At 43.7% G+C, this 25,903-nt stretch overlaps 2 protein-coding genes across 2 annotated transcripts in view; both read left to right on the forward strand.

The window, feature by feature from the left end:
• Positions 1–25,903, forward strand: part of fam110b (family with sequence similarity 110 member B) — a 160,410-nt gene that overhangs the window by 78,635 nt on the left and 55,872 nt on the right. The window lies entirely within an intron of this gene.
• LOC142881316 (phospholipid phosphatase-related protein type 4-like) lies at positions 635–25,716 on the forward strand. Its single transcript, XM_076015515.1, has 11 exons — positions 635–1,230; positions 11,552–11,737; positions 13,110–13,239; positions 13,371–13,566; positions 16,513–16,570; positions 17,187–17,360; positions 19,585–19,720; positions 20,326–20,551; positions 22,024–22,639; positions 23,537–23,669; positions 24,209–25,716. Exons 1-11 carry the CDS (start codon positions 1,147–1,149, stop codon positions 25,189–25,191), a joined length of 2,922 nt encoding a protein of 973 aa, XP_075871630.1. The 5' UTR covers positions 635–1,146; the 3' UTR covers positions 25,192–25,716.

Genomic DNA, 25,903 nt, shown 5'->3' on the forward strand with positions numbered 1-25,903 from the left:
CACACACACACACACACACACACACACACACACACACACACACACACACACACACACACACACACACACAGTTTTGAAAGGGCAATGGGCCATGTCCTTCGAGGTCAGATTCCAACAGGCAATGTACATTTCTCTCAAAAACATAACATTGATGTACACAAAAAAATGCAAACAAGAAATATTAAACGTCACAATTTGGAAGTCCAAGAGCAAGATTAAGATAATATGATGTTATTATGAGGTTTTTTTTTGTTTGTTTTTTTAATTACATAAATATTATTTGTTTTGTTGTCCTGACACTGCCACTTAACAATATTTGAGAAAAGTTTATTCGTTTTCTGTGGTTATTTTCCCAAATCTGAGAAAACCATTGCGGTATCGGTCAAGTATAAAATAGACCTAAAATGTTGCAGAGTGAAGCGTCATATTTTTTCGTCTACCTGTACACCAGCCAGTTCGTTTCCCCCGCAAACCGGAAATTTAGTCAAGCTAGCAACATTTTTTGCAGTAAATTATATCGTTACTTGATTGGGCCGACACGGTTTCCGTAGTGTCGGTCCACAGACGATACAAATTAATTCTTAAATATTGTGTTTTTTTTTTTTTTTTTTTTAGCCCGATAGTTTCAGCGAACACCAGAATATGCGGCAAAATAAGCAAGTGCGGCGTTAAAAATGGCGCGTAGGTTTATTTTGAAAACCCACAAAGGAAATGAGCTTGCCGAATTTCGCTGCCTTGATGGCGGTCACCTGCTGCTGCTGCTGCTGCTGCAGAAGAGAAAATCAGAACAAGTGGGGCAGCGTCATCGAGGTATCTGGGGGTGACTCCTCACTCCTGAACATGTTTCGCCCTAGCAAAAAAAAATTGAATTGTCGCTCTTAGTTTAACGTCATCGCACAAGGTGTGCAGTTTTCATATTCCCGAAGCCTCCAAAACCCGCAGTTAAAGGAGAGGGGGAGGTAACCACGGAGCAATATTACTGTCAGGGACGTCGACGTTTTCTGTTCGCCGTACAAGGGATGGAACTTCATTAAGGGCTTCTAGCGGGCGAGAGCTGGACTCGGTCAGATTTTTGCCAAAATTACGACGGGAATCAAGTACAGCTCACTGTCTCCCGGCAGCGGGAGAGACCAGCGGCCACTCGTCATGTCTCGAGCCAAGGAACGGCTGAAAGGCGGGAATGAGACCAAGGACAGCGTCACTCTGCTGCCGTGCTTTTATTTTGTAGAGGTGACTATCTATCTATCTATCTATCTATCTATCTATCTATCTATCTATCTATCTATCTATCTATCTATCTGTCTGTCTATCTGTCTTCTATCTATCTATCTGTCTTCTATCTATCTATCTATCTATCTATCTATCTATCTATCTATCTATCTATCTAATGTATCTGGACGGCCTGTTGTGCTTGACTGTCAGTCTTGGATCGGTGCAGGTTCTTCAGTCAGGCTCGGGTCTGTGTTGTTGATGGCTTTGGAGAGTGAGGATTTGAATCGAGGGGTAGATGATGCTACATAAATGTGACTTGCACATTTTGGACATCTGGCATGACGTGACATACATACGCACGAGGTGATGCACACCAAAAGGTCTCACGAGTGAACCAAACAATCTGCAAGCTGCGTCAACCCTCATTTTCAGAAAAGCTCACATTTTGCGAGCAGTAATAGAGAGAATCTGTATTCACCTCATCCTGTTCTGCAGTCCGGGGCACTGCAGTCTCCACTGGATGTTATGATGCCGAGTGAATAAGGCTTATTTGTCTGGCTGGCTGGCTGGCTGGCTGCAGAGATTTGTCCAGTGCGTGCAGTTAACTCAAGTGCCATATTATTAATACATTTTCAGTGGAACCCTCTAAATGTAAAATAGTGAAAGGCAACAAAATGCTGAGTGCTTGGGTCATCCTAATTCTAAATGCACAACTGAGACACAGTGTCTTTAGTCAGCCTTGTTGAAGGACTGACCGCTACTGGATCACAGTGCGCTATTGATTCAGAGTTATTGTTCCTCACCTCAGGATAAAGAGCACAGTCACACTGCATTTAACTCCCACGCCTCCAGACCACCGAGCAGCCGTAGCTCAAATTGCACTTCTGCCAATGTAAAAAAAACATTCTAATCCGAGTTTAAATGATAAAGCAGGTGAGTGTTTACATTGTAGGAACAGTTTCTATTCTGATTCACACAATGTGTGAATTGGCTAACGTATTTCATCATTAATGAGTGATAAGCAGTTTGGAAAATCAAGAGTTTCTCCATGAGCAGGACTTACCCTTTCAACTTCAATAAGCCTGTTTGTTTTAATCGATGTCATTGTAGTGTTTCGTTAAAATTGTAGAAGGTGGGTTTATTCATAACACGTTACTTGACATTTTTATTTCTCCATAATTTTGCCACGTGAGCCACCGTTGAGATAGAAAATGTCTTTCACCAGGAAGCCCTGGTCAAGATAGCGGCACAGGATTAGCATAATGATAGCACAACGTTCAAACAATTAACAATACAACACCAATGTTAAATATGTATAAAACAGAAAAATATATAACTGTATATACAGTAAAACAAACAAAACAGATTTTTTTTTTTTTTTGCAAAGCATTTTGAATTAAGATTCTCAATTCTCAACAGAATTAAATGATTCAATTTAGTGACAGACGTAGAGTCAGAGAGAATCAGAGTCGCTAATTCCACGACCAAGAAGCATAAAAACTCATCGTCATCTTGCCAAGTTCTGCAGCTGGACGGGAGACAACAAGAAGCAGCGGAAGGTTTTGAGATCCCAGGCTGTAGACTCTTGGTTTCCACCTAAACAGGAGACCTAAACAGCCTGGGGAATAGCCAAAGACCGCAATAAATATACGCTGATGAAGCCTATACGTTCTGTGCGTGACACATCGAGATTATAAAATAAAACACAAAGCTCCATGGTAAACTGTGTCAAGGCACAAAGAGCTGAGAAACATGCATCTACTTAACTGTACTGAGACATTCTTGTCAACAGTCGATACTAATGGCTTGTTGAGCTACGCATGTTCACATACTGTCTGATCTGCTCACTTCAGCTTCTACTTCTAAGGGGCCATTTTTCATCATTATAATCATGGCTAGGTAAAAAAATAAATAAATAAATCATATGATCTTAAAAAGAGTGCACCATAAAAAGAGGTTGTCAAAGATATCCAGAAGACTTGCAGGAAAAGTGCCAACACTACAGACCAATAACCGCTGTTCCAATCATGACTGAAACGTTTTATTCAGTGAAAAATATGGAGTTAGTGAAAAGGATCTAGTTTTTGTTGACTTGACAGAGTTCCAGAAAAATTACCTCTTGTTTATTAATTTGGCCACTTGCTTGACCAATGACTCATTTTGTCATTTTAAAAAATATTGCGGTTTAACACAGATAAGCTACGTGTGGTGGGGCAACACGCATGAACTTGAGTGTTCATCTACCTCCTTCTGTTGTACCTCTGTTGCTTTCTGTTGACTGACACGGCTGAATGTTCCTGACGGTGCTTTGGCAGTAACGGACGTACTGAGCTGCAGTCGACTCGACTTGCCTAAGCATCACAGTGTCTCTTGGACACAGCAGTCTTCAACAGCCAATGATTTTGACATCCATTAAATTGCACCGTGGTGCTTTTAATGTGGATGTTATCTATTGGCCAGAATTTGCTGGCATTTCCTGATTTTACTTCCTGTTTACTGCAAAAGCAAGGAGTAGCCCAGCCTCTACGCAGTCCTGGGGTTTATGGTTTGGATTTAATAGTGTTCCCTATCAATTGAATGTTTTAATATTCTTAAAATGAGATGAGTGAGTACAGCAGGAGAATACAGACCCTAATGAGAGAGAGGGAGAGTGAGAGAGAGAAAGGGAGAGAGAGAGAGGGAGAGAGAGGGACCTGTTGTTCATACTGTCCTGGTTGCCCTTTGCCTTTCTCCATTACGTGTTGCCTCCTAGTGTGCCATGCATAAATGTCCTCACCCCACAATGAATGTTCATTTCCTATATTTGGGTTGGATTGGACTCACACCTAGAGCGAACCAAACAAGGGTCGGCTTGGAGGTGAACTGAGACCCCTGATGACGGAGCACTGAAGTTCATTTATTTAGTTCTCATCAAGATTTGGATGAGAGTTCGCACCAGGGCACATGAACCGTACCTTTAGACCGCACAGTCCTGGATTTGTTTGAATCATATTGTGTAGGTTGTGAAGACACCCTAAGATTTCAGTGGAGACGTACATATGTAGATATTTTGGGTAACGTCCTTTGTCGCTCAGTGGGCCTGCTTGAGAACCATCAACATACCTGGAGGTTTGCCCTTCAGGTGTGCTGGACAGAGAGGTGATTCTGCTGGTCATGGTTGAGTCTTTTCTTTGCCATGGCCACATCAGCTATCCATTCAGATTTGTATCCAGACACAGACTCGGCATACTACCCCCCATGTGAACGTGATGATTGTCAGGTGCTGTGTTCAAGAGTGCTGACGTGGTTTCCACTCACCAGACCGTCACAGAGACCTTTGTGAGCTGAGGCTTGTGGCCAGGGATCGGCATTACAGGCGAGGTCTGAGAGGCCGTGGTAGTGGTGGCAACATCACAACTATGATGGTTATGACAGTTAATCTCCGGGGCAGATGGTAGTTTTGAAATTTTGCTGTGCTGTGTTTTCTGTATTTTTTTTAAAAAAAAGGAACCAAAAGCAGAATTGATGCTCTCATGTCATGTGTGTTACCAAAGAGTGGAGCAAGAGACATTAGAAGAGTGGACTGTAGTTTATCAGTTAGTTTATAGGAGTTTATTGTTGGACTATAACGTAGTATCTTCGGTCGGTAGTTTGCAGTGTAGGGACATCTGCAAAATTCAGATAGATGTAGAACTTGCTGGAGCTCCAACAGCAACACATCTTCTACAGCTGTTGGAGAAATCTGCTTGTTTGCCAAATTAATGACAAGATTGACAATGGATTTTATGTAAGCCGTGTTTGCCTTTACAGTCTGCAGCCCACGACATCCTGTCAAAGCAAACATGCTGCCTCAGAGGAGCCTCCTGCGGTATTCTCCTTGTGACGGATAAATGCAAGGGTTGACAAGAAGGACCCCCAGCATGAAAGAAACACCTTTGCCAAACTAAACAGGCAAATCAAATCGCTGGATTTGCTTCTCTGAGGGGGGACAATGGAAAGGATTTGCTATTGCATCCTCCGAGACGAGGCGGATTCAAACTTTCACTCATCCAAACACACTGTTGTGAACAATGGTTGATTTTTTTTTACTATTAGTCATTTACAGTTTAATGACCAAACAAACCCTGCTTATTGTTGAAATTAGAACACTAGTATTTATTTATTTGTTGAATCTGGAGATGGACAGAATTGGGCCACATCAAAAATGGCACTTGCTGCATTGTTGTATGACGATTCGACAGGATGATGGAAACATGTTCAGAGCACATTTTGCAACCCCACATCTGTGCTGCTGTACCACCGCATCTGATATGTAGTGACCTTCTTTGATAGGTTGTGTGTCCAGTTATTCAATGCATCGTAGTAGTTGAGAGCATTTCACTTTTCTCACCAATCCATAGCCTAGCTTTTCTTTCTCCTGACTGACAGCTGTCAGCTGATCGTTAACTACTGACAAGGTTGCGTTTAGAAGATGACAGACATGTCTGGTACTGTTGAGTGATTTTTGCAGTGTTCGGGATTATTTCCCCTCCATAATAGTTTTGTTCGGCCATAACATATTTTTATACTTCAGCGATTGTTAGCGTTGACAGGTTTGAACTTTATGTGAATTTCTGAATGTCCCTCAATTATTGCACATCTCTTCATCCTCCCCTTGACAGAGCTTCTGCATTTCTATCTTACACACAGTCACACCATCCTACCCATTAACTGGCTGCTAGGCAACATGGTCCTCTGAATGGAGTGTATTTTTGTATCTGTGTGTTCAGGGCTGGAGACGCTAAGAGCAAAAAACATCCTTGCTGCCGCCTGCTTTCCTCGGACTGCACAGATCAGTTCAAGCCTTTGCTGTCCAAATGATCTGAATTTACGTTGACTTTGGTGCCTCGCTCTTTTTTCACATGTGTTTACGCTGTGGTAAGATTGTCTTTCTCCTTTGGATCATAACTGAATTTCTGAAAGCTGTAATTAGGGTTTGCATCCTACGTGTCCGTGCTCTTGTAGCCATCGATTTGTTGTTGTTTCTTGGTAGAATAATGAGGACTTGAAACAGCTTTCTAGGTACACCACACCCAATGAACAGCACCTCATTCCTAACGAGTACACTCATTTAACTGTACTGAGTGACAGGATTTGAAACCCCTCATGGCACCAACACACTCGGCCATTTATCATCCGCTTTGCAAAGACACGCTTCATCTGCAGAATTCCATATCATTTCTTCAATAACTCAGGTAAGACCCTACGATGAACTGGCGACTTGTCCAGGGTGTCACCCTGCCTTCGCCCTAAGACAGCTGTGAGAGGCTCCAGCAGACCCCCGTGACACCCTGAATAGGAATAAGCGGGTATAGGAGATAGATGAATGAATGAATAACTCAGGTAAATATTGTGAAGGTTTTCAGTGCCAGGGGTGCAAGCATCTTAAAGGGGCCCTATTATAAAAAATGTAATTTTTCAGCTCTTCTACAGGTCTTAGTGGGCTGGCCTTTTCAGTGTTACTGCGCTGAGATAAGTCGATCAGATTTTGCACAACTTCCTATGTAAGAAGAGAAGCTGCCATCTTCCTCGCTAACTAGCGTTAGCAGTGTGTGGTTGGCCAATCACTAGCGAGTGGGCTGTTCCAAGGTGGAGCCACAGATTGAGAAGGGGGGGGGGGGGCACAAACACTTGTTTTTTAGGCCTGTACAGCTCAAACTAGGAGTCATTGGACCAAGAAAATTAGATAGGACCCTGTTAAAGATAATCAATCACGTCTTGTAGTCATGTTACACCGAAACCATGGGGCAGTCTGACATTTCATACGTCATTGGAACAGGTTGGCAATGCTGGAGGGGAGACACTCTTGTCTCAGCACTTGCAAGAACATCTTTTAGCATAGAGGGGAGACTGCACCTTGCAGGCCAGCTGCATAAATAACAAGAAGCCCACACTCTCACACGCAGCCCATGGCCACCTGTTATGGCCTCAGCTGCCCACTGCCAACGCAGCTAACAACTCCTGCAACAAGGCAGCGCCAGGCCCGGCAGGAAGTTTCAAACTGCCCTGCTGCAAAGACGCAGTATTATAAATGGCACAATACTATAAGATATGTGTAGATTTTAATGCAGTGGAATAAATTGTTGACTGGTGCAGTGTCTGTAGTAACCATGTAAACAACAGCGAACGACAAAGCTATACAGGTATTTTGGACGTGCTCTTGGCCTTTGTTGGGCTGAATCCACAGAAATAGTGGCGTGCCTGTAGTAAACTATATTACTGTACGACAAAACTCACACAAATTCATGATGGGGAGCTGCAGCTTTGGCCGCTTAAACCCGTCTGCCTTTGGAAGCTGGATTTTCAGACTGTCCAAACTGCAAGGCAAGGTGTTAGTTATCAGTATGGCCAGATTTGGTATTTTTTTAACTGCAACTGGCAAATCTGATTTGAGCAACATCAAAAATATATGTGGTGAAATTTCAAGAGTCCTTCAGCATCTATGACTTAGTATTTAAGCATCCGAAGTCATAAAACTTGATAACTTGTATTTATGCATTCCAGTTTTTCAGCTTTGTTATTTTATTATTTTATTCTGAATTTATTTAACTATATATATATATATGTATATATATATATATATATATATATATATATATGTATATATATTGTTATTATACTTTATCTTGTGTATGTATATACCCTCTATCAATGCAAGTATCTTTAAATAAACCAAGGTTTTCTTGTGTGTGTGTGTGTGTGTGTGTGTGTGTGTGTGTGTGTGTGTGTGTGTGTGTGTGTGTGTGTGTGTTTGTATTAGACCAGAAAATTCATGGTCTAGGAATTCATCATTAAAGGAGATGGGATGGGAGTGGATTGTTCTCACCCCTTTTGGAATATGTATTATGTCTTATCTTCAAATGTTTTGTCCTATGTATCATTTGTCTCATCAATCAATCAATATTTCAATCAGTCAATCAAGTTCACTGCTGGTTTTCTGGCACCTCGGCATGTTTTGGTTGTGAGTGTGGTGATCTGTCCTTATCTACTTTATTTCATTTGAAAACATTCATTTAAACGTTCAGTGCTGAATTGAAATATTGTGTTTAATTGAAAATAAGACAAATATTGACTTTAGAGTTCACATACATCAGAGTCATATCTGTCTGTCTGTCTGTCTGTCTGTCTGTCTGTCTGTTCCCTGTGAGAAGCTCTGCAATGAATCATCAGGAACACAGCTGAGTTCTTTCAAATAATGATTCATCATTGATATAAATGACTCATTTAAGACATTTCTGTGCTCATGTACCGAATGCGTTCAACTCTTTTTCCCACCCACATTAAACGCTTGTCAGTCATCTATGTGGACCAGATTCTTTTACCCGCTTGAGGTTTTCACCTTGAAGCAAGACGACCACCTCCCAAAAATGATCACGTAATAACAGACCAATAACCAAGACAAGAGACACACCTGCAGGAAAACCCCGCAGCCTCACTTCCCGTCCTGCTGTTTGCAAGTTTTGCACTTCCTGTTTGCTTTTCCTCTATTTGCTTGTTATTGGACAGAGTGTATTAAGGCTGAGTCCCTGTGGCTCGGGGGTCCAGTGCTCTATGATCTAATAGCAATTCCAATACTATATCACATTAGGCTAATCTCGTTAGCCTTTTAGTGGAAAACAAAACAAGACATTCTAAACTCTACAGGAATCAGATGGCGAGACGGGTTGCAGATGAAGCTCCATCATCAGGTGGCAGGCAACCAGGAGGAAGCAGGTCTTGTTTAAATACGATAGATACTCTCCTGATTTCAGCTTTTAGAGACAGTGTGTTGGAACTGCTGCAGGTGGGTGAGCAGCTCCTTGCTGCAGGAAGCGGTGTTCACTGCAGGTACTATTGACTCACACACAAAACCATTTCACTGGCCTCCTACGCTGGACTTGTTTCATTCTTGACAATGCACCAACTGCTGAAATGTCCAGCTGCTGCTGCTGCTGCTGCGGCTGCTGCTGCTGCTGCTGTGGCTGCAGGATAAAATATGAAGAAAACATATCAGTCAGATAAAGAATAAATCATAACACATAGCACATTTAGTCTGGTCTCCATCACTGAGGTCCTGGACAAGTTGCAAATGTCTTGCACCTACAGACATGCAAGAGTTGCCAGTTAGTTAGCCTAGCATGTTGGTATGGAGAGAGAACCCACGCAGGGATGAGCAGAACATGCAAACCCACAACCTTGCCGTGAGGCTGCGTTTCCATTCACCCCTAGAATTGCTCCCAACCTAAATCTGGCCATAATAAAACCTGGTGATGGAAACATCTCCGCTTGGAGAACCCTCTCAAATATGTCTGAAAGGTTTTGACGCTCTCATGAGGTGGTTTTTCACCACCACCACTTTTTTTTTTTATGTGTCCATATCGAGGTATATCGCAAAAGTGTCACACCTGCAAACACCTGCAAATCGCAAATGTACTTTGTCGAAATTTTAGAAATATCGCTTTTATTTTGCGAAAAACTGATGGAAACGCAGCTGCTGCTAAGCATCTTCTGAAAGTTTTAATTTCCCTGAGGGAGTCATCCCAAGGGGATCAATAAAGTCTGTCTATGTCTGTCTATTAACGATTGGAACAATATTGGGATGCTTTGTAACAAATATATAAGGTTTTATACATTAACGTTATTATGTTTGGTTATTAACTTTAAAACAAGTTAACTACAATGAGTTGTAGTTTGTCGTGTGAGAAATGTCGTATCTATCTTTCGCAGTTCTAAAATCTGAGCTGTGACCGCATTTTTTTCAAAGCAATTTTGAGATTTGATGATTTGTGGCCATAAAAATCAGTCTTGCGCTGGGAGTATTTCCTCCTCATTGGCAGGCATTTTTATCCCCCCCCCCCCCAGGGTGAGAAATACGAGGCTGAGTTGTTGATCACTAAAACAACTGGAACCAAGACACAACAGTGGCAGTCATGGACAGCAACAACCTGGCAGACTCACTGTTTGTGATCAACCAGTGCTTCTCGTCGTCATTTACTCCTCATTCATATATTGAGAGCAGTCTGGATTCACAGTTGGTCCAAATTTATTCCAAAATGAGATTTTCTTGCTGAAATGTGACGGAGCAACAACCTTGTAATTCATCCTTTTTTGTGTTGACTTTCCAGAACGAGCCTCCTGCTTGATAAATGACTTTTTAGAATGAGTCTGCACTCAGTCTTGTTGCCGACTCATTTTCTGTTCATTGACTAATTTATTCATATTTTGCACTTTACTGCTTCTCAGGAGGGATTTAACGTTCATTTGATGCATTTAAATGAGCAAATTAACGACTGAATTAGTGCCTTGATTTTTTTTTTTTCTCCAGGGTGTTGAAATGACTTGGTAGTTGAACTGAGCACGGACAAAGTGCTTCACTGATGAAGGCGCAAAACTGTGAAATGGTGACTGTGGGCGGGGACCCGGTTGTTCCATCTCGCCAGACGTATTGACCATGAACTCCCTGCGCTGGAAGAGCGCCACCTGGAGGCTGGCAAATGACCGTCTCTGGTTTGGTTGTGCTGAGATTGCGACGTCTCGTCGCCTGCAGGCTTTAGATTCTTTAGTTTGTCTCCTTCAGTTTGTCAGACATTATTTTGAAAGGACACTCGCTGCTGTGTCCTGTGTGCATTTGCTGTCTTATGTTGAAGTTGGTTTTCCTGCTGTTAGTGTTGAGAGTTTTTGCTTCGTTTCTGTTTTCGATGAGGTCCACCTGTTTGTCCTCACCTGTCTTCACCCTAATGTGTGTCACCTGTGTGTTCCCTGCTGGAGTGTGTTTGTTGCCCTGCCTTCCAGTGTTTGTGGTCTTTGTGTCTCTGGTGTTGGGACCAGTTTACTGCGACACCTCTGTTGGCCTGATCCCGGTTTGCTGCGTTCGCTCGGCTTTTGTGTTTTCAGCTCGTCTGGATTTGGATTACAGTGACCCGCCCTCTTGAATTGAAACCTCCTGCCTCGACTCTCCCTCTCTGCTGTTGCATCCTGACACCTTGCTGTTTACACCTTATTAGCCGCCTTTCCATCGCCCCTAGAATTGCGCAAAACCCTAAATATGGCAATAAAAAAAAAACTGGTGATGGAAACGGCAAATTTTAGAAATATCGCTTTTATTTTGCGAAACACTGTCATGGAAACGCAGCTAGCGCCTTCGATGTACCTGAAGCCTGCTTTCACAAGGTGTTTCTGGTCTATGTTGGCTTCAGGGCTTCTGATGCAAACCCAGAGAAGCAGCTGTGCACAGGTGATGGGAAAGAGTCCAGTTGAACGTCAGTGTTTAGCAGCAGCTTGCGGGTTGCCGTCGTGGTTCAGTGTCTGACTCCCTCCTGTCTGTTGTCTCTCCTCTCTGCAGCTCCCCATCCTGGCGTCCTCTGTCGTCAGCTTGTATTTCCTTGAGCTGACCGATATTTTTCAGCCAGTGCATTCTGGGTACAGCTGCAATGACCGCAGTCTGTCTCTGCCCTACATCCTGCCCAGACAGGAAGTCTGCTCCCTCCCTCTGCTCTTCAGCTTGGCGTTTGCTGCTCCTACCGTCACTGTAAGTGAACCGTCGACCCCTTTGGATGAAGACTGGTTTCACTGACTGGTTATACTGTACGCGGTCCGGCCACGTCTGTTTATCCATACGTGTGAAGGTGGACAGAGCTCCAAGGTTTCAAAATAAAATAAAGGCCAAGACAGAGGTGCCAAAAGCCTGCATTCTATTGTTTGGCCAGCAGGAGTCACCAGAAATGGTTGCAAAATGACAACAACAAAAAAATGACTGAATTTATATTGTAATAAACTGGTTAAAAATGTGTTAGTTGAACCTGCAAGTAAAGCAACAGACGTTTGACTAAATATGATGTAAATTGAGTAGAAACAGTCGTAACATTGATGGCTAAAGTTTAGTAGACAAACGTTGTTGGCTCACCTGCGGTTGTGCAGGTACATGCTGGTCTCACGCCTCAGTCATTGATCACCTCAAGATGGCGCTGACAATGAAACCAGTCAAACAGTATTCATAAATAAATGGGTAATGTCACAATGACTCTGTCCATTCTTATATACAGTCAATGGGGAAAAAGTCATTGCCTGTTAGACGTAGTTCTTTTAGGTCGTGCAAAACTACTAAACTGAGAATCATCATTGAGAGCCATCAGTTATGTAAAAGTGTTGTTATTTGTTAGTTTTTTGTTGTTATAAGATCTGATTTCATCTAAAAATAAATCCAGATAATGATGTTCAGCACATCCATGAATAAACTGCTTTAAATCTACATTAATAGAAATAGACTTTTTATTTTATTGGGCATGGAAATACATACAAATGTCTGTTTCGAGATCAATGTGTGTTCTGAAATAAACGTACCTCTTTTGGTTTTTATGTTACATTATTATATATGCAATTAACATGTGAAAAAATGCAATGGAAGTGTACATAGTGGGGTATAGAGCATGTTAGTCATTTGTCTTCTCACATTAGCAAGTAACTGACTAAAAGCACACCACAGCACTCCATCACAGACACTGTGAATGATCAGATATCGCCGGGGTGATAAAGCTTTATAACTATTTCTAAATGACATACACATATATACATTAAATATATACATTTTCATTATGTGGAAAAAAATGGAACCCACTGCCTCCCTGCTTGGCACTCAGTATTCAGGGTTGAACTTGGGGGCGGGGGGGCGGGGTTAGATCACCCAGTGATTCCTGGGGGCGCAGTACCGCTGCTGTCCACCGCTCCCTCGGGGGGATGATGGGTCAAATGCAGAGGACAAATTCTGCCTCCATCTGGATGTGACGATCAGTGGGACTGTAACACTGTGAAATCTGTCCACACTGCACAGGTCTAAACCAAGCACAGCACATTTTTGGGATGTCGGGTATTTTTTGTTAACAATGTTTTCTTTGTGCTTGTAGATCTTAATAGGAGAGGCCATTCTCTACTGCTACCTATCCAGGAGGTCACTGGCCATGCAGACAGAGGCCAACATCAACGCTGCAGGCTGTAATTTCAACTCCTACATTCGCAGGGCTGTGCGCTTCATAGGTGGGAACAAGAACACGAGGGCCTTTTATGCAGATTTACAGAGAGTGAAAACACGGGAACACTCCTAACATTAGCATCATGTATTCATTGGGGGGGAAAAAAATGAATTGATGTTTTGTGTTATTTTACAGGTGTCCATGTCTTCGGCCTGTGTGTGACCGCTCTAATAACGGACATCCTTCAGCTGTCCACTGGTCAGCACACCCCCTACTGGTTGGATGTGTGCAAACCCAACCTGACGCACATAAACTTGTCCACCTGTGATGAGGCGTTTATCCTGGAGGATATCTGCTCTGGACAAGACGCAGGGCTCATCACTGCCGGGAGGTGAGGCTCTGTTCAAGCCCAACGCTTGGCGTGGGAGTGAAGCCGCTGGTGTGTCAGAGGATGCGTGTGGGCGTGCGTTCGTACGAGCGAGCGAGCGAGAGAGAGCGCTTTATGGAGTCGTTTCCCCGCACGCTGATCCACAGGCCATCATCTCCTTGAAGCGTGCAGTCAGAAACGAGTTCATTTGCCGCTCGGGTTGAAATTCTGCTGTCGGAGCCGCGGCCGAAACAGAGAAAATAGGAAGTGGATGATGAGCGGCGTTGATGACAAAGATCACGAGGACAAGTGGCAACGCATGACCTGCCAGAAAGACGACAGAATTCAGCCAGGAAGACCTGCTGTTTGTTAGAGACCTTCCCCAAAAGATAAACACTGCTTATTATTATTATGATGATTATTATTATTATTATTATTATTATTATTATTATTATTATTATTATTATTATCCTTATTATTATTATTATCATTATCATTATTATTATTATTATTACCTGGAGTGTATGAGGTCACTTCAACAATTGAAGTGTGTCAATGTAAAACCATGTATCTCCACTAAAATCTAACTCGCAGTACAATCCCTCTTTTTTACCCATTTTGTTACCCTGTACTTTGTTTATTCGTGAAACTACAGAAGGGGTTCAGGGCCACAAGAAGAGGAAAAAATATTACAGGAAGGAGATTTTTATTTAAGTTTTCATTTCAAATTTTAAGTTGAAATTTCGTGAATAAAGTCAAAGTTACGTGAAAAAAGTTGACGTTAAAAAAAGACGAAATTTCGTGAATAAAGTCAAAATTTCAGGAAAAAACACTACTGTTGGCATCAGTGACTTATTACTACCTGTTTTGCTACCATTAGAAGTTAATTATGTCAGAACTAGTGTTGTCACGATACTGGATTTCAGACTTCAATGCGATATTTGGGAAAGTATTGATTTTGGATACTAGCCACCTCCTTTCCTGCCTCGCAGGGAGGTAGCGGAGGGAGCGCTCCGAGTGTTTGTGTGTGTGTTGGCGGCGCCGCACGTCGCCTCGATGTAGTGCCGATATATCGATACTACGGAGAAGTCATATCGTATGGTTTTGAATTTTCAGTATTGGAAAAAATCTCCATATATCGATATTTTTGACAACACTAGTCAGAGGCTAAACTTCCTGGAGAAGCCAGGAAGGTTTTAAATGCCAGACGTTTCAGAATATAACTCTTGAAAATGTCGTCAGTGTACCATTTGATGAAGCGGGCCGCGGCTCTGCGGAAGGCAAACAGTGTGGGTGGGCTTCAGCTCCAGCCTGGGAAGCAAAGGCAGCACAGAATGTTCCAGGCCTCTCTCTGCTCCACACTGGCAAACTACTCTCATGATTCTCCACCACAGTATTAAGTGAGTGTAACAGGACTCCTGTGGATACATCAGCTGCATCCTCCACTCGGCTCTCATGGGACACGAGCTATGAATTTATATTTATCATTTATTATTAATAATTCAGTATTTATTTTTGTAATCACTTTTCTTCCACTCTTTGAGGCTTTACAGATTTTTTTGTCACTTACAGTCGGTTTTGAAAAAGAACAAGAGTGAACAACAATTCATTTTAATGCGTCACTATTTTACCATTATTGTTGTAATACATTAAAACCATGCAGTGAAGTCTTTCCTGCAATGTGCCTTTGTGATGGATTAGGTGATGAATTAGGCAGAGCAGTCTCTGGTTCATCATCCGGTCGAAATTATTCACAAGTCGTCTTTACTACACGGGCATGTGTAAATGTGTTGAGTTGCTGCCATGTGTAATAATGACCTTCTACAAAATAGTTACCAATTAATCAATCCATCAACTTTTATCTGTATGGCCTGAGTGTCTAAAAGAGCTTTACATTGGGTGCAGTTCACCCTACACCAGGCATAGGCAAACTACGGCCTGGGGGCCATCTGCGGCCCGTTAAGATTTTTAATCCGGCCTGCCGAATTTGAAAAAAAATGACATTAATAGTCAGTCAGTCATAAAATAGACTGATTTCAATTCGGTTGGAACTTTGCTTTGGTTCATTTTCAGTTGACATTATAAAGCTACGTGATATGTTTTCTACATATCCTTCATACATATTTATAGGCCTCGTCAGTTTTAAAGGCCTTTATTTTTGTATTGTGGTCTATGGGATTTTCTTTTTTTTTGCTGAAGTTCCTCAAGTGACCACTGGGAAAAATCAGTGTGCCAGCATATTGCCGTCCATGGTCCTGACTGACATGGCAAAATACCAGCAGAGCATTCTGGGAGTTGTAGTATTAGTGGTTACATGTCCTGTGTAATACTGGCGGGCCGGCAGCTCTCGTGGTGATTTTGTATTGGCCAAATATAATGACACTGCCGGCCACATTTGGTCCACGGGCCAGAGTTTGGCACCTATGGTCTTGATCAGTGTGTGTTGTACTTCTGGAAGTGGGAACTGGCCACATAACACTTTTAGTATGTGTGTGTGTGTGTGTGTGTGTGTGTGTGTGTGTGTGTGTGTGTGTGTGTGTGTGTGTGTGTGTGTATTGTTGTTTGTCTGTCACCAGCAAATGTGTCAATGTTAAAGTTTGCATTTATTAAATGCAGAAGTGAAGGCAATGTGAAATAGTGAACCCGCAGTCTTTGGCCTTCGTGCGTCCTCAGCTCACTTTATTACAGTGACAGCTCCTGGTGCAGAGCTAGCAACACATATTGTTTGTACACAGACACACCCCAAAGTTTCAGGAGGAGTTGCATGAATATTCAGCATCGCCTTCAACTGTCAACATTAGGATAATAAGATGTAAAATATGTGCACTTTTTAGGTTCATACATATGCACAAGAGCCGAGTTGTGATGTCAAAGTGTTTTGGTTAGTGGGTGTAGTTTCAAGGCACATCAAACACAAACGCATCAATTTACACAACATTGATTTTTCACACTATTTTTCTCTTTCTGTAGGAAGTCTTTCCCCTCGCAGCATGCAACTCTGGCTGCCTTTGCAGCAGTCTACATCTCAGTAAGTGGTTAAAGCACACTGTTGAATATAGCTGCTAACTACAGTCATCACCGCTGGGGTGAGGTTTACCCCAAGAATCTTAGTTATGTTGACATAATACAATTTAAATCATGTAAATGTTCTAACCATCCTCAGATCTTTATGCCGCGCTAAAGATTTAGATGGAGCGTTTATTGCCCAAAAATCTCTTTAGAGTGCAGCATAATTTGCCTTCTGTTTCAGCTTCCTGTTAAAACTGTTGCTTTGTTGGATCTTCTACATTTAGAAGGCGCTAGAAAAGAGAAAAGCAACGTCCCAAGCGATGCTATCAGAGGGTGGAATGACCCCCCTGAACAGATATTAGTGAGGCATCTTGCGCCTTTGTGAGGCGCAAGATGCTTCAGAAAAGGCTGAGAAAATCTTTAAGGCATTTTAGGCACAAGAAGAAAATAACAGACGTCTGATTTTTGAGGAGTTCAGTTGCTCAGAGTTTAACGAGTTGTTGTTAGAAAACACTGGCACAGTGAATGCAGTGAATACAGAGCAGTAAATCACCGTTAAAACATCTTGTTGTCTTGCTGACTTTCTCTTCTGCTCTTGAGATAACGAGCGGCTCCTCTGAAACCGTGTGTTCCAGATGTACTTCAACACAGTGCTGACGGACTCGGCCAAGCTGCTCAAGCCTCTTCTGGTGTTCTCCTTCATCATGCTGGCCATCCTGGCTGGCCTCACCAGGATCATCCAGTTCAGGAACCATCCTGTGGACGTCTACTGCGGGTGGCTGCTGGGTGCAGCCATCGCAATTTACCTGGTAGGGTGTGCACGCAGACGCAGGAACTTGATTGTTAAGTCGCAATAAGTATCGTGATACTTTACTGTATCGCGATACGGTAGAGTATCACGATACAGCCCAACGTATTGTGATACTCTACAGTATCGTATCACGATACATCCCAACTCATTTGTCCGAGCAAAAGAAAATAAGAGTAATCTGCCAATGAAGATAAAATGAACATCTTTGGTCTGATGGTGATGCTTTGCTGATTCCTTTTGGGAAACTCTGTTGTTGGAGGTTTAGCTGTGTACTTGAAACACGTCTACTAAATTCCAGCCAAGAATAGAAACACTGGTGAGTTACAGCCATCTGAAAGCAAACCTATGTTTCTTTCTGTTTCCATAATACGTTTCAGTCCATATACAGTAATCTATTCTTACTATGTCAAAAACTACAGGTAATAAATGTTATCTCAATATGTAAGGAAATAAAAAGGCGATGATTTTCAGCATCAAAGTGAAACATTCAGGTGTTTGCACAGCCGAAACAGTTTGATGAGAAGGATTCAAAAATCTTCTGAGGAAACTGGTCAATATTGGCACAGATTATTTCAGAACTCCCACATGGTATCATCCGACAGCCTCCCACTCACACTAGTGAGAGGACACACACACACACACACATACACACACTAACACAACTGCATAGACTCTGGTAAGAAATGTTGCATGAAAACCCATATTTGCTGATGAACACAGTTTCAGCCGCCTACACTGTCTTCACTCAGTGAGGTATTGCTATGTATTCCTGTCAGATATAAAGATTACCTGGAGTTGTAAATCGTTCACCGGGAAATATTTTTGCTTTGATCACTTCTTGTGTTTTTCTTTTCAGGGTTCTTTTTTTGTCATGGTACTTTGAGCACGTCTACCAAAAAGGACGAGAAAGGATTAGGGCCACAAGAAGAGGAAAAAAATATTACAGGACGGAGATTCATATTTGAGTTTTCATTTCGAGGTTTAAGTTGATATTTTGTGAATAAATTAAAAATTTCATGAAAAAAGTCAACATAAAAGAGACACAATTTTTGAATAAAGTGGAAATGGGCGAGTGGATGGATGGTGGATGAACCCAGTTACCCACAGTTAACAGTAAACTGCAGAAACCAGGTGGTATTTCACCTTTTTTACGTAACTTTATTCTCAAAATTGTGATTTAAATCTCGAAATTTCAACTTTATTCTCAAATTGGAAACAAAAAAAAATCTATCTTAATTTTTTTCTTTTCTTGTGGCCCTAATCCTCTTTCATACTACCCAGCTGCAATGCATCACTACTCTACAAAAAAAAAAATCTCTAATCATCTTATTAAAATCTTGACAATGGGCTTCGGTGTGCAATTCAAGGCAGGATTGACTTGCTGATGAATTGAAGCAATCATCAGCTACACAGGTTGTTTTCGTGTTATGCTACTAGCTGTGAACTTCATGCTTGTAGTAGAAGCAGAACAACCAAAGGGGCACTTTGTGTTGGAAGCTACTGATGAAATGAGGAACACATGGAGGTGAACTGCAACAACACAGAGCAACTCATCACACACTGAAACTTTTCACCCAATGGAAGTGAACATCGTCCACCTCAATAAAAAAAAAATAAAAAAAACACTTACATTTACAAGAGACTTACTTATAAATATGCAATATCAGTCCATGTATCCAAGATATTTTGGCGTTAGTTTGAGAATCGTAGGAGGAGAACTACATGCACAGGCTATATTTGTTATCGCTGCTCTCGACAGCTTCAGTCTTGCATCTTTTCAAAATGCACTTCACCAGAAGGAAGATTCAGTAGCGAGAGAAGTGTTTTCTCCCATCCTGCTCCCGAGCACCCTCAGTGCAAGAAGGAGCGCCCCCTGTGGGTCATTCCTGCCTGCAGCCATCAGGCTGCACAACTGCACTCAATAAAATGCATCCTATAAAGACTTATTTATACACTAGCAGTCAAAAGGTTGGACCTAACTGTTTCTTCTTTATCTTGACTACTTTCTACACTGTAGATACACTGAAGGCATCAAATATATGACCAGGATATGTGGATTAATGTGGCAAAAGAAAAAGAAAATGTTCAATGCTGGATGTCTAGCTGAATAGTTGGAGACTCTGGATTGAACTATCGTTGCTCTTCGTTGCTCTTCTTTGATGACTTTTTCCTGCTGCATGCTCCTCCGTGTTCTCCTGCACATTGTGCATGTGCGTATGCAGGGTGTGTACGCGGTGGGCAACTTCCAGCCCAGCGAGGATCGCTCCAGGAGCCGCCCACCTCTCCCGACTCTCAGAGAGCCTCCTCTCTCCTCCCTCCCTAACGTCAGCCAATCAGCTATGGGCAACAGCCACCCAGGTCAGTGTGGCCATCGGTGCTCCGTCACACTCGTTCTGAAAACATCAGCTAGTTTGGCAGATCATGCATGTTGCCAGGGAGACAATGTAGTGGGGGTTTTTGTGCCTTCCAACCCGAGCGTCTTAGACCAGGGCCTACTACGTACTACATGCTGTAAATGGACGGTTTAAAATAATGTTTCTAACACATCTAGAAGGGATGAAAGTGCCTGAATTCAGGTGGTGTTGCAAGATGTTCCAAGAGTTTGCAGCACTGACACTAAATGCAGTTTTTATCAAGTTAGTCCTGGCATTTGGAACCTGGACAACCAGTCTCTCACTTGAGCGAGCGTGTCGAAAAAGATCCAGAGTTTAAGTGTGACAGAGGTGTGATATATGATGGTTAAAGATAAATAGAAAGCAGTGATTGTTGCATCTTTCAGTGAGAGGGGCCTGCTGACTTTATCAAATAAAATGTGTCAGAATGATAAACAGTATCCAGAGGCTTTAGTGTCGTGCCAGATGCATGTCTATAGAATACAGCACCATAGTCCAAGACTGACAGAAAAATCCCTTATATTTTAGACAGGTTTTGTGATTTGCCTGCTCTGTGCTGTCCAATCACAGGTCACCACACCCTTGCTCCCAGCAAACCAGAGCCCATCATCACGAGGACGTCACACACGTTGTCCCCCAACCGTCCACAGCCCATCCTGACCCGCAGCGCCTCGTACCGAGAGCCGTCCCTGTCCAACCTGAAGAGAGCCAGCGCTGAGGTGGAGGTGATAACACCGTCCAGCCCTCTGGGGAATCCTGACAACATGATGACGTTCAGCAGCAGCACGCTACCAAGGTAATCAAAAATAATGGTAATGATAATAATGATAATCTGGCGGCGCTCCCCAGAGCTTGGCCTGTCAATGTCAAATAATCCAGTAAATTCTTTGAGAATCTGTCCTTAAGACTCCAAAAAAAAAAAGTTTTTTCAGACTTTTCAGACAGAGAGTAAGATGTAACTTTCGATGTTAAATTTCGAGAATGTCAAGAAAATATTGAAACTACAAGCTCAAATGATATTTTTCTCTTCAAGGTCTTAAGTATTGTATTCTTACAAAAAATTGGTGCAGTCAAGTTGGATTTCCTGGAGAGGATGTGTTGGAAAGTTGCTGCTGAACAAACATTTTCATGTAATTGGGTGAATACATCTCTGAAATCTGGTAAAAGGATGTCTGGAATGCCCAGTGGATTCCTAGCGTAATGACTGAGTCTTGTGCTGTGGGGTTTGGGTGAGTGAAAGCTAAACGATGATGATGTGACTTGCCAGCTGAACTTTTCCTTCAGGAGTATCCCACAAAGCGGTTGAGTCAGCCCTTATTAACAAGGACTTCATTCAGTGTGTGAACATGTTGACTTCACATTTGTGGATAAAAAAATAGTTTTTGGGTGTTTGTGTTGGTGCAACAAAGAAGAAAACAATCAACTAAATGCAAAGTGCATTAGCTCAGTGAACAGATGGCACAAGGCTTTCTTGCTGTGGGGGCCTTTCTGTGTGGAGTTTGCATGTTCTCCCTGTGTCTTCAAATGTTATTCAGGTATTCTGGCTTCCAATCATACTACAGAGGCAAATTGAGAATTCTTAATTGTTAGTGGGTTTGAGTACGGGTGTCTTTCTGTGGGGAGCATGGCATTGGTCCGACCTCCCATTAGTCCGACAAATTGCAGATTGGTCCGACGTCCCCTAACCCTAACCGTATGCCTAACCCTAACCCTAACCCTACACTAATTGTAGCCCTAACCTAACCCTAACCCTAATTCCAGAGTTAACCCTAACGCCATACAAGTCTATGGGGGTCAAAGGTCAACTTTGTCCTACAGACGTGTGGCCACTTGCTTTGTCATCAGGATCCCTCAAGAAGCACCCACGCCAAATATGGGGCTTCTAGCGCGTGAGGAACCCAAAAACCCAAACCCTCATTTCAAAACCCTAACCCTAACTGTAACACTACCCTAACCCTAACTTTAACACTACTGTAACCCTAACCATACCCTAACTCTAAACCTTCTTCACCACGACACGTCGGTACAGCAACTGTATCAGTGCAGACGCCGCACCGATCCTCCTGTCGATCTCACGCTCATCTTTCCCCCACTGGTGAACAAGACCCCGAGACAATCCTCGACCCAGAGACAGTAAACCACTTGCACACCGGTCGAGGGCCTTGCAAACAGCCTTTGGCTGTAGGGACATGGACATGTCAATTCTGGCACCACCAACTTATCAAATACGGCAGTGGTCAATGAGAAGATGTGTTCATCTTGTTTCAGGTCCCATGGAGGATCGTCGTTGGAGGAGGGCCGGATTCCTCGGCGACACGCCTCCATCCATGCTTCCATGGACTCTACCCGATCCAAGCAGCTGCTCAGCCAGTGGAAGAATAAAAATGATAACCGGAAGCTATCGCTGCAGGTAATTGATGGGATCAGACCGACCTCCGCATCATCTCCTCAGAGAAACATGGAGCTGCGCTGCTCCTCTGAGCCGTCCGCAATGGGTCTGGAAGCGGAGCTACGAGCCGCAGCTCACCTCTCTATAGTAACTGGTCAGGAAGCAGAGCTGCGCGCCGGGGCCCACATCCCCGCTCAGTACATGAAACTTGCCGCAAGCTCGGTTCCCATGGCCAACCACAATCACCTGGCACACAATGGCAGTACTGTATTAGCTAGTGGGGCCAGGGTGTCTATCCAGTCCCGCCCTGGATCCTCTCAGCTGGTTCACATCCCTGAAGAGGAAAACCTGACCATGAGGGACCAGGAGAGTGAATCAGAGGATAGCATCATGGATGGGGGAGGCTCAGTGAGGGAAAAATGGCTGAGAGTGGCTGAGAAGACGACCATTCCATGTAGGCCGCTAAGTGCTGGAGGACAACCCCGTCTAATGCAGGTAAATCACATTTTCCTTCCCGTATTCTGTTTGGAACTGGTTCATACTGTACTCAACCGTCTGTACCGCTTACTTCAAACTAAAGCGTAACTGTAATTGCTGGTGTCGGCAGAGCTTGAGATAAGAATGTATATTGCATTTGCCATGCATGCGTCTGTCAGAAATCTAAAAATCAAAATCAAAAAATTCTGAGGCCAAATCTGAAAACAAAAACGTGGATTTTGGTGGACGTTTAATTTTGCATCAAAACTATTCCCACTGGCCACTATAAGATTTACAGTAGAACTTTCACAGCAGGAAACACAAAACACAGTTATGTAACCCGAATGCTATGAAGTTATGACTCGTCTACCCTGCCTTTGAGCCAAGTTATTTGCAAAGGGCTCCAGTTCTCCAGCCCCTGAGCGCAGGAGAAGCAGTGATATGCACATTTAAAACCAGTTAGTTCCTATTCCAGAGATTCCAACCATTTTCTCAAGTCAGCTGCATCATCACTTCGCAAAAAAGCAGGTCATTTATAGGCAAGAGAAAAATGTCTGGAAATTCCCAGCCTTGAAATGTGGTGAGTAGCGTGATGTAGTTGTTTGCGCTGAGCATAGACAAGATGCGTAGGTGGCCTGCAAGCGCAAACATGGATACCTTGTCCACCTTCTTCCTAGGTGGTTTACTTGAGGATACGAGCGTTCGACCTAATTACGAAACGCGATGTCAGGTGGGCTGGATTGTCCGCACCGGGCTGCCTTAGAAATATGGCGGTTTTAAGATCTTTTGACGGACAAAAAATATGAAGACATTTGATCATTTTAGAGGCACCAATGATCCATTTCATGTAAAAACAGGATGGCTTCCAAAATCAATCTTATTTCAGAGTGTAATTTCATCTTTCTTCAATTTCAGGTGATAGCCTTATCTAAACAGCAGGGTCTGCTACACTCTCCCCGGTCGGAAGACGGAGGCAGCATTCGATACAGAGCCCTGACTGACCAGGACCCATCACCACCGGCCTCCACCACCGGAGCGCTGGGTGGAGGTCTGTATACTCTTAGACGAGAGGCTTTCCATAGATTTACAATGGATGGTGTGGTTTATAATGTATTAGAAGAATTCAAAAGGGAATGTAATTGTGCTCATTCACACGTAAGTAAGCGACTTTCCATTTATAAAGATAAATTATGGTAAATTGTTTGGTCACTCATGCATTCCAGCACCAAATAATTGAAGCGTATTTCTGACATACTTTAGTTGTAATAGTCCAGTGTTCCATATTTGTCAATTTTGTGTAATGTGGAAAATACAAGAAAGCATCAATGTTAGTGAGATGCTAAGCCAGCTCAGCTCAGTGGTCTAGTGGTAGAGAGTCCACCCTGAAACTGGTAGGTTGTGGGATTGATCCCCAGTTCGGGTCAAACCAAGACCATTGCCTCCCTGCTTGGCACTGGTTGGAATTGGGGGGTTAGATCACCCAATGATTCTCCGATGTGACAAAAATGACATACTGTCTGGCATCAGACCTTTAAAATCCAAAGGTGAAGGAGGACCTACTGATTCATTTCCCCGTCTCTCCTCCAGGGGGTTTAGAGAGGTCTGGCAGTATAATCCGGGTTGACGCTCACCCCGAATCGAGAGGACATAAACCAGTGGTGAAACCTCCAAGCACCGATGGAAGTGGCTCCTGGCGCTGGAAACCACCCGATCAGAGGGCTTCACTCCGACAGTCCACCTTCGCCCTCAACGACCTGAACAGACACACCGACAGCTGCGATTCGCTGAGGGACGGAGTACCTGTGGACAGACGCAGAAGCGTCACGGGAGCGGAAACCGAGAGTGAAAGTGGAGGAGATGGAGGTGGAGGAGGAGGAGGCGTATACACCAACCATCCGCATTTAGTTTACCCCTTCCACCCATTGCACCCCAACAACCCCAACAACTTCCAGAACCCAAACTTAATTCCAAACAATCCCAATTTCAACAATCCCAATTTCAACAACGCCCACATTTCAGTGGGCTTCAACCCCAACTCTGCCAACGCCAATCTGCCCTTCACGCCCACCGTCACCTTCGCGCCCCCCTTCCATCCCCATCCGCAGGCCATCACCACCATCAGGGTCACCCCGGTGGAGGGCATGGCGGCCAGCAGCGACGGCGGGTCCGACAGCCAGTCGGCCGCCTCATCCAGCCGCGAGTCCACCCTGCGGAGAAAGAGCGGCTCCCACGTCGTCCACATTGCCGAGGGCGTCCCGGCCTCCGACCTCGATGGAGGCCATGACCACAGTCACGGAAACCACGGCCACGGAAACCACGGCCACGGAAACCACGGCCACGACCACGGCCACGACCACGGCCGCCTCGACAGCGAGAGCAGCAGCAACCGCTTCCATGAGAACCTGCGGAGCTTTCAAGAAAACCCCATCCACCCCATCCACCCCCTCCACCTCAACCACCCCAACAGGCAGCTGTTCAGTCGGCCCAGTCCCACCCCTCCCCCCACCCTGCCCCGCCCCATCCTGACTCACACGCCGCCTCCCACTCTGGGCTTGGCCTACAAAGAGTGACGTGTCCTCGGCTGGCCTCGTCCTCATGCAACGTGTGCTTGAGTTCTTTCGGAAGGTACAACGTCCCCTCGGATAGAGATGTGAAAATAAAGGGAATCCAGTTTGGTTTCGCAAAGTCAAACTTACCGTCCTGTACCGGGCCACTAGGGGGCACAGGATGCGGCTAAATGTGCCCCAATGACTTTACAAAGTTGTGTCTTAATGATGAACTGTGGGCTGATCAGAGCCTTTGATAGCTGGTTCACCTCGAGATCTACTTTGAGTCACAACAACAGCACCGCCCCTCGTCTCCAGCTGGCCAATGACAGAAGACTTTTCAAGGGTGAGTTTTCTTGTGTTGTATTATTCCTTTTTTTGTGTTTGGTCTTCTACTTCTGGATGCAGCCGTTGTGTGAAGGCGACTGTGTTCACTCAAGTGTATTGCCTTATGTGAGGCACAGAGTCGAGTGGGGCTACATTGAATCCCCCGCCCGCTCCACATTCATTTCTGACAGAGGACGTAATCAGCCTAAACTAGACCTAAATCGGGACGACTTTCTCCAAGTAGTGTTTTACCTTCTATATTCTCTGTTTTTTTTTTTGTCCTGTTGGGAAACACAGCTTGGAATGTGTGGTTTTCACGGAGTAACGTCACTGACTAGACAACTTCAACTCTGTGTGTGCGTGCATGTGTGTGTGTGTGCGTGTGTGTGCAGTGGGGTGAACAGACTCC

Source organism: Nelusetta ayraudi, unplaced genomic scaffold, assembly GCF_046127955.1.
Source record: "Nelusetta ayraudi isolate G7.1 ecotype Tasmania unplaced genomic scaffold, CSIRO-AGI_Nayr_v1 ptg000190l, whole genome shotgun sequence".
Classification (NCBI taxonomy): domain Eukaryota; kingdom Metazoa; phylum Chordata; class Actinopteri; order Tetraodontiformes; family Monacanthidae; genus Nelusetta; species Nelusetta ayraudi.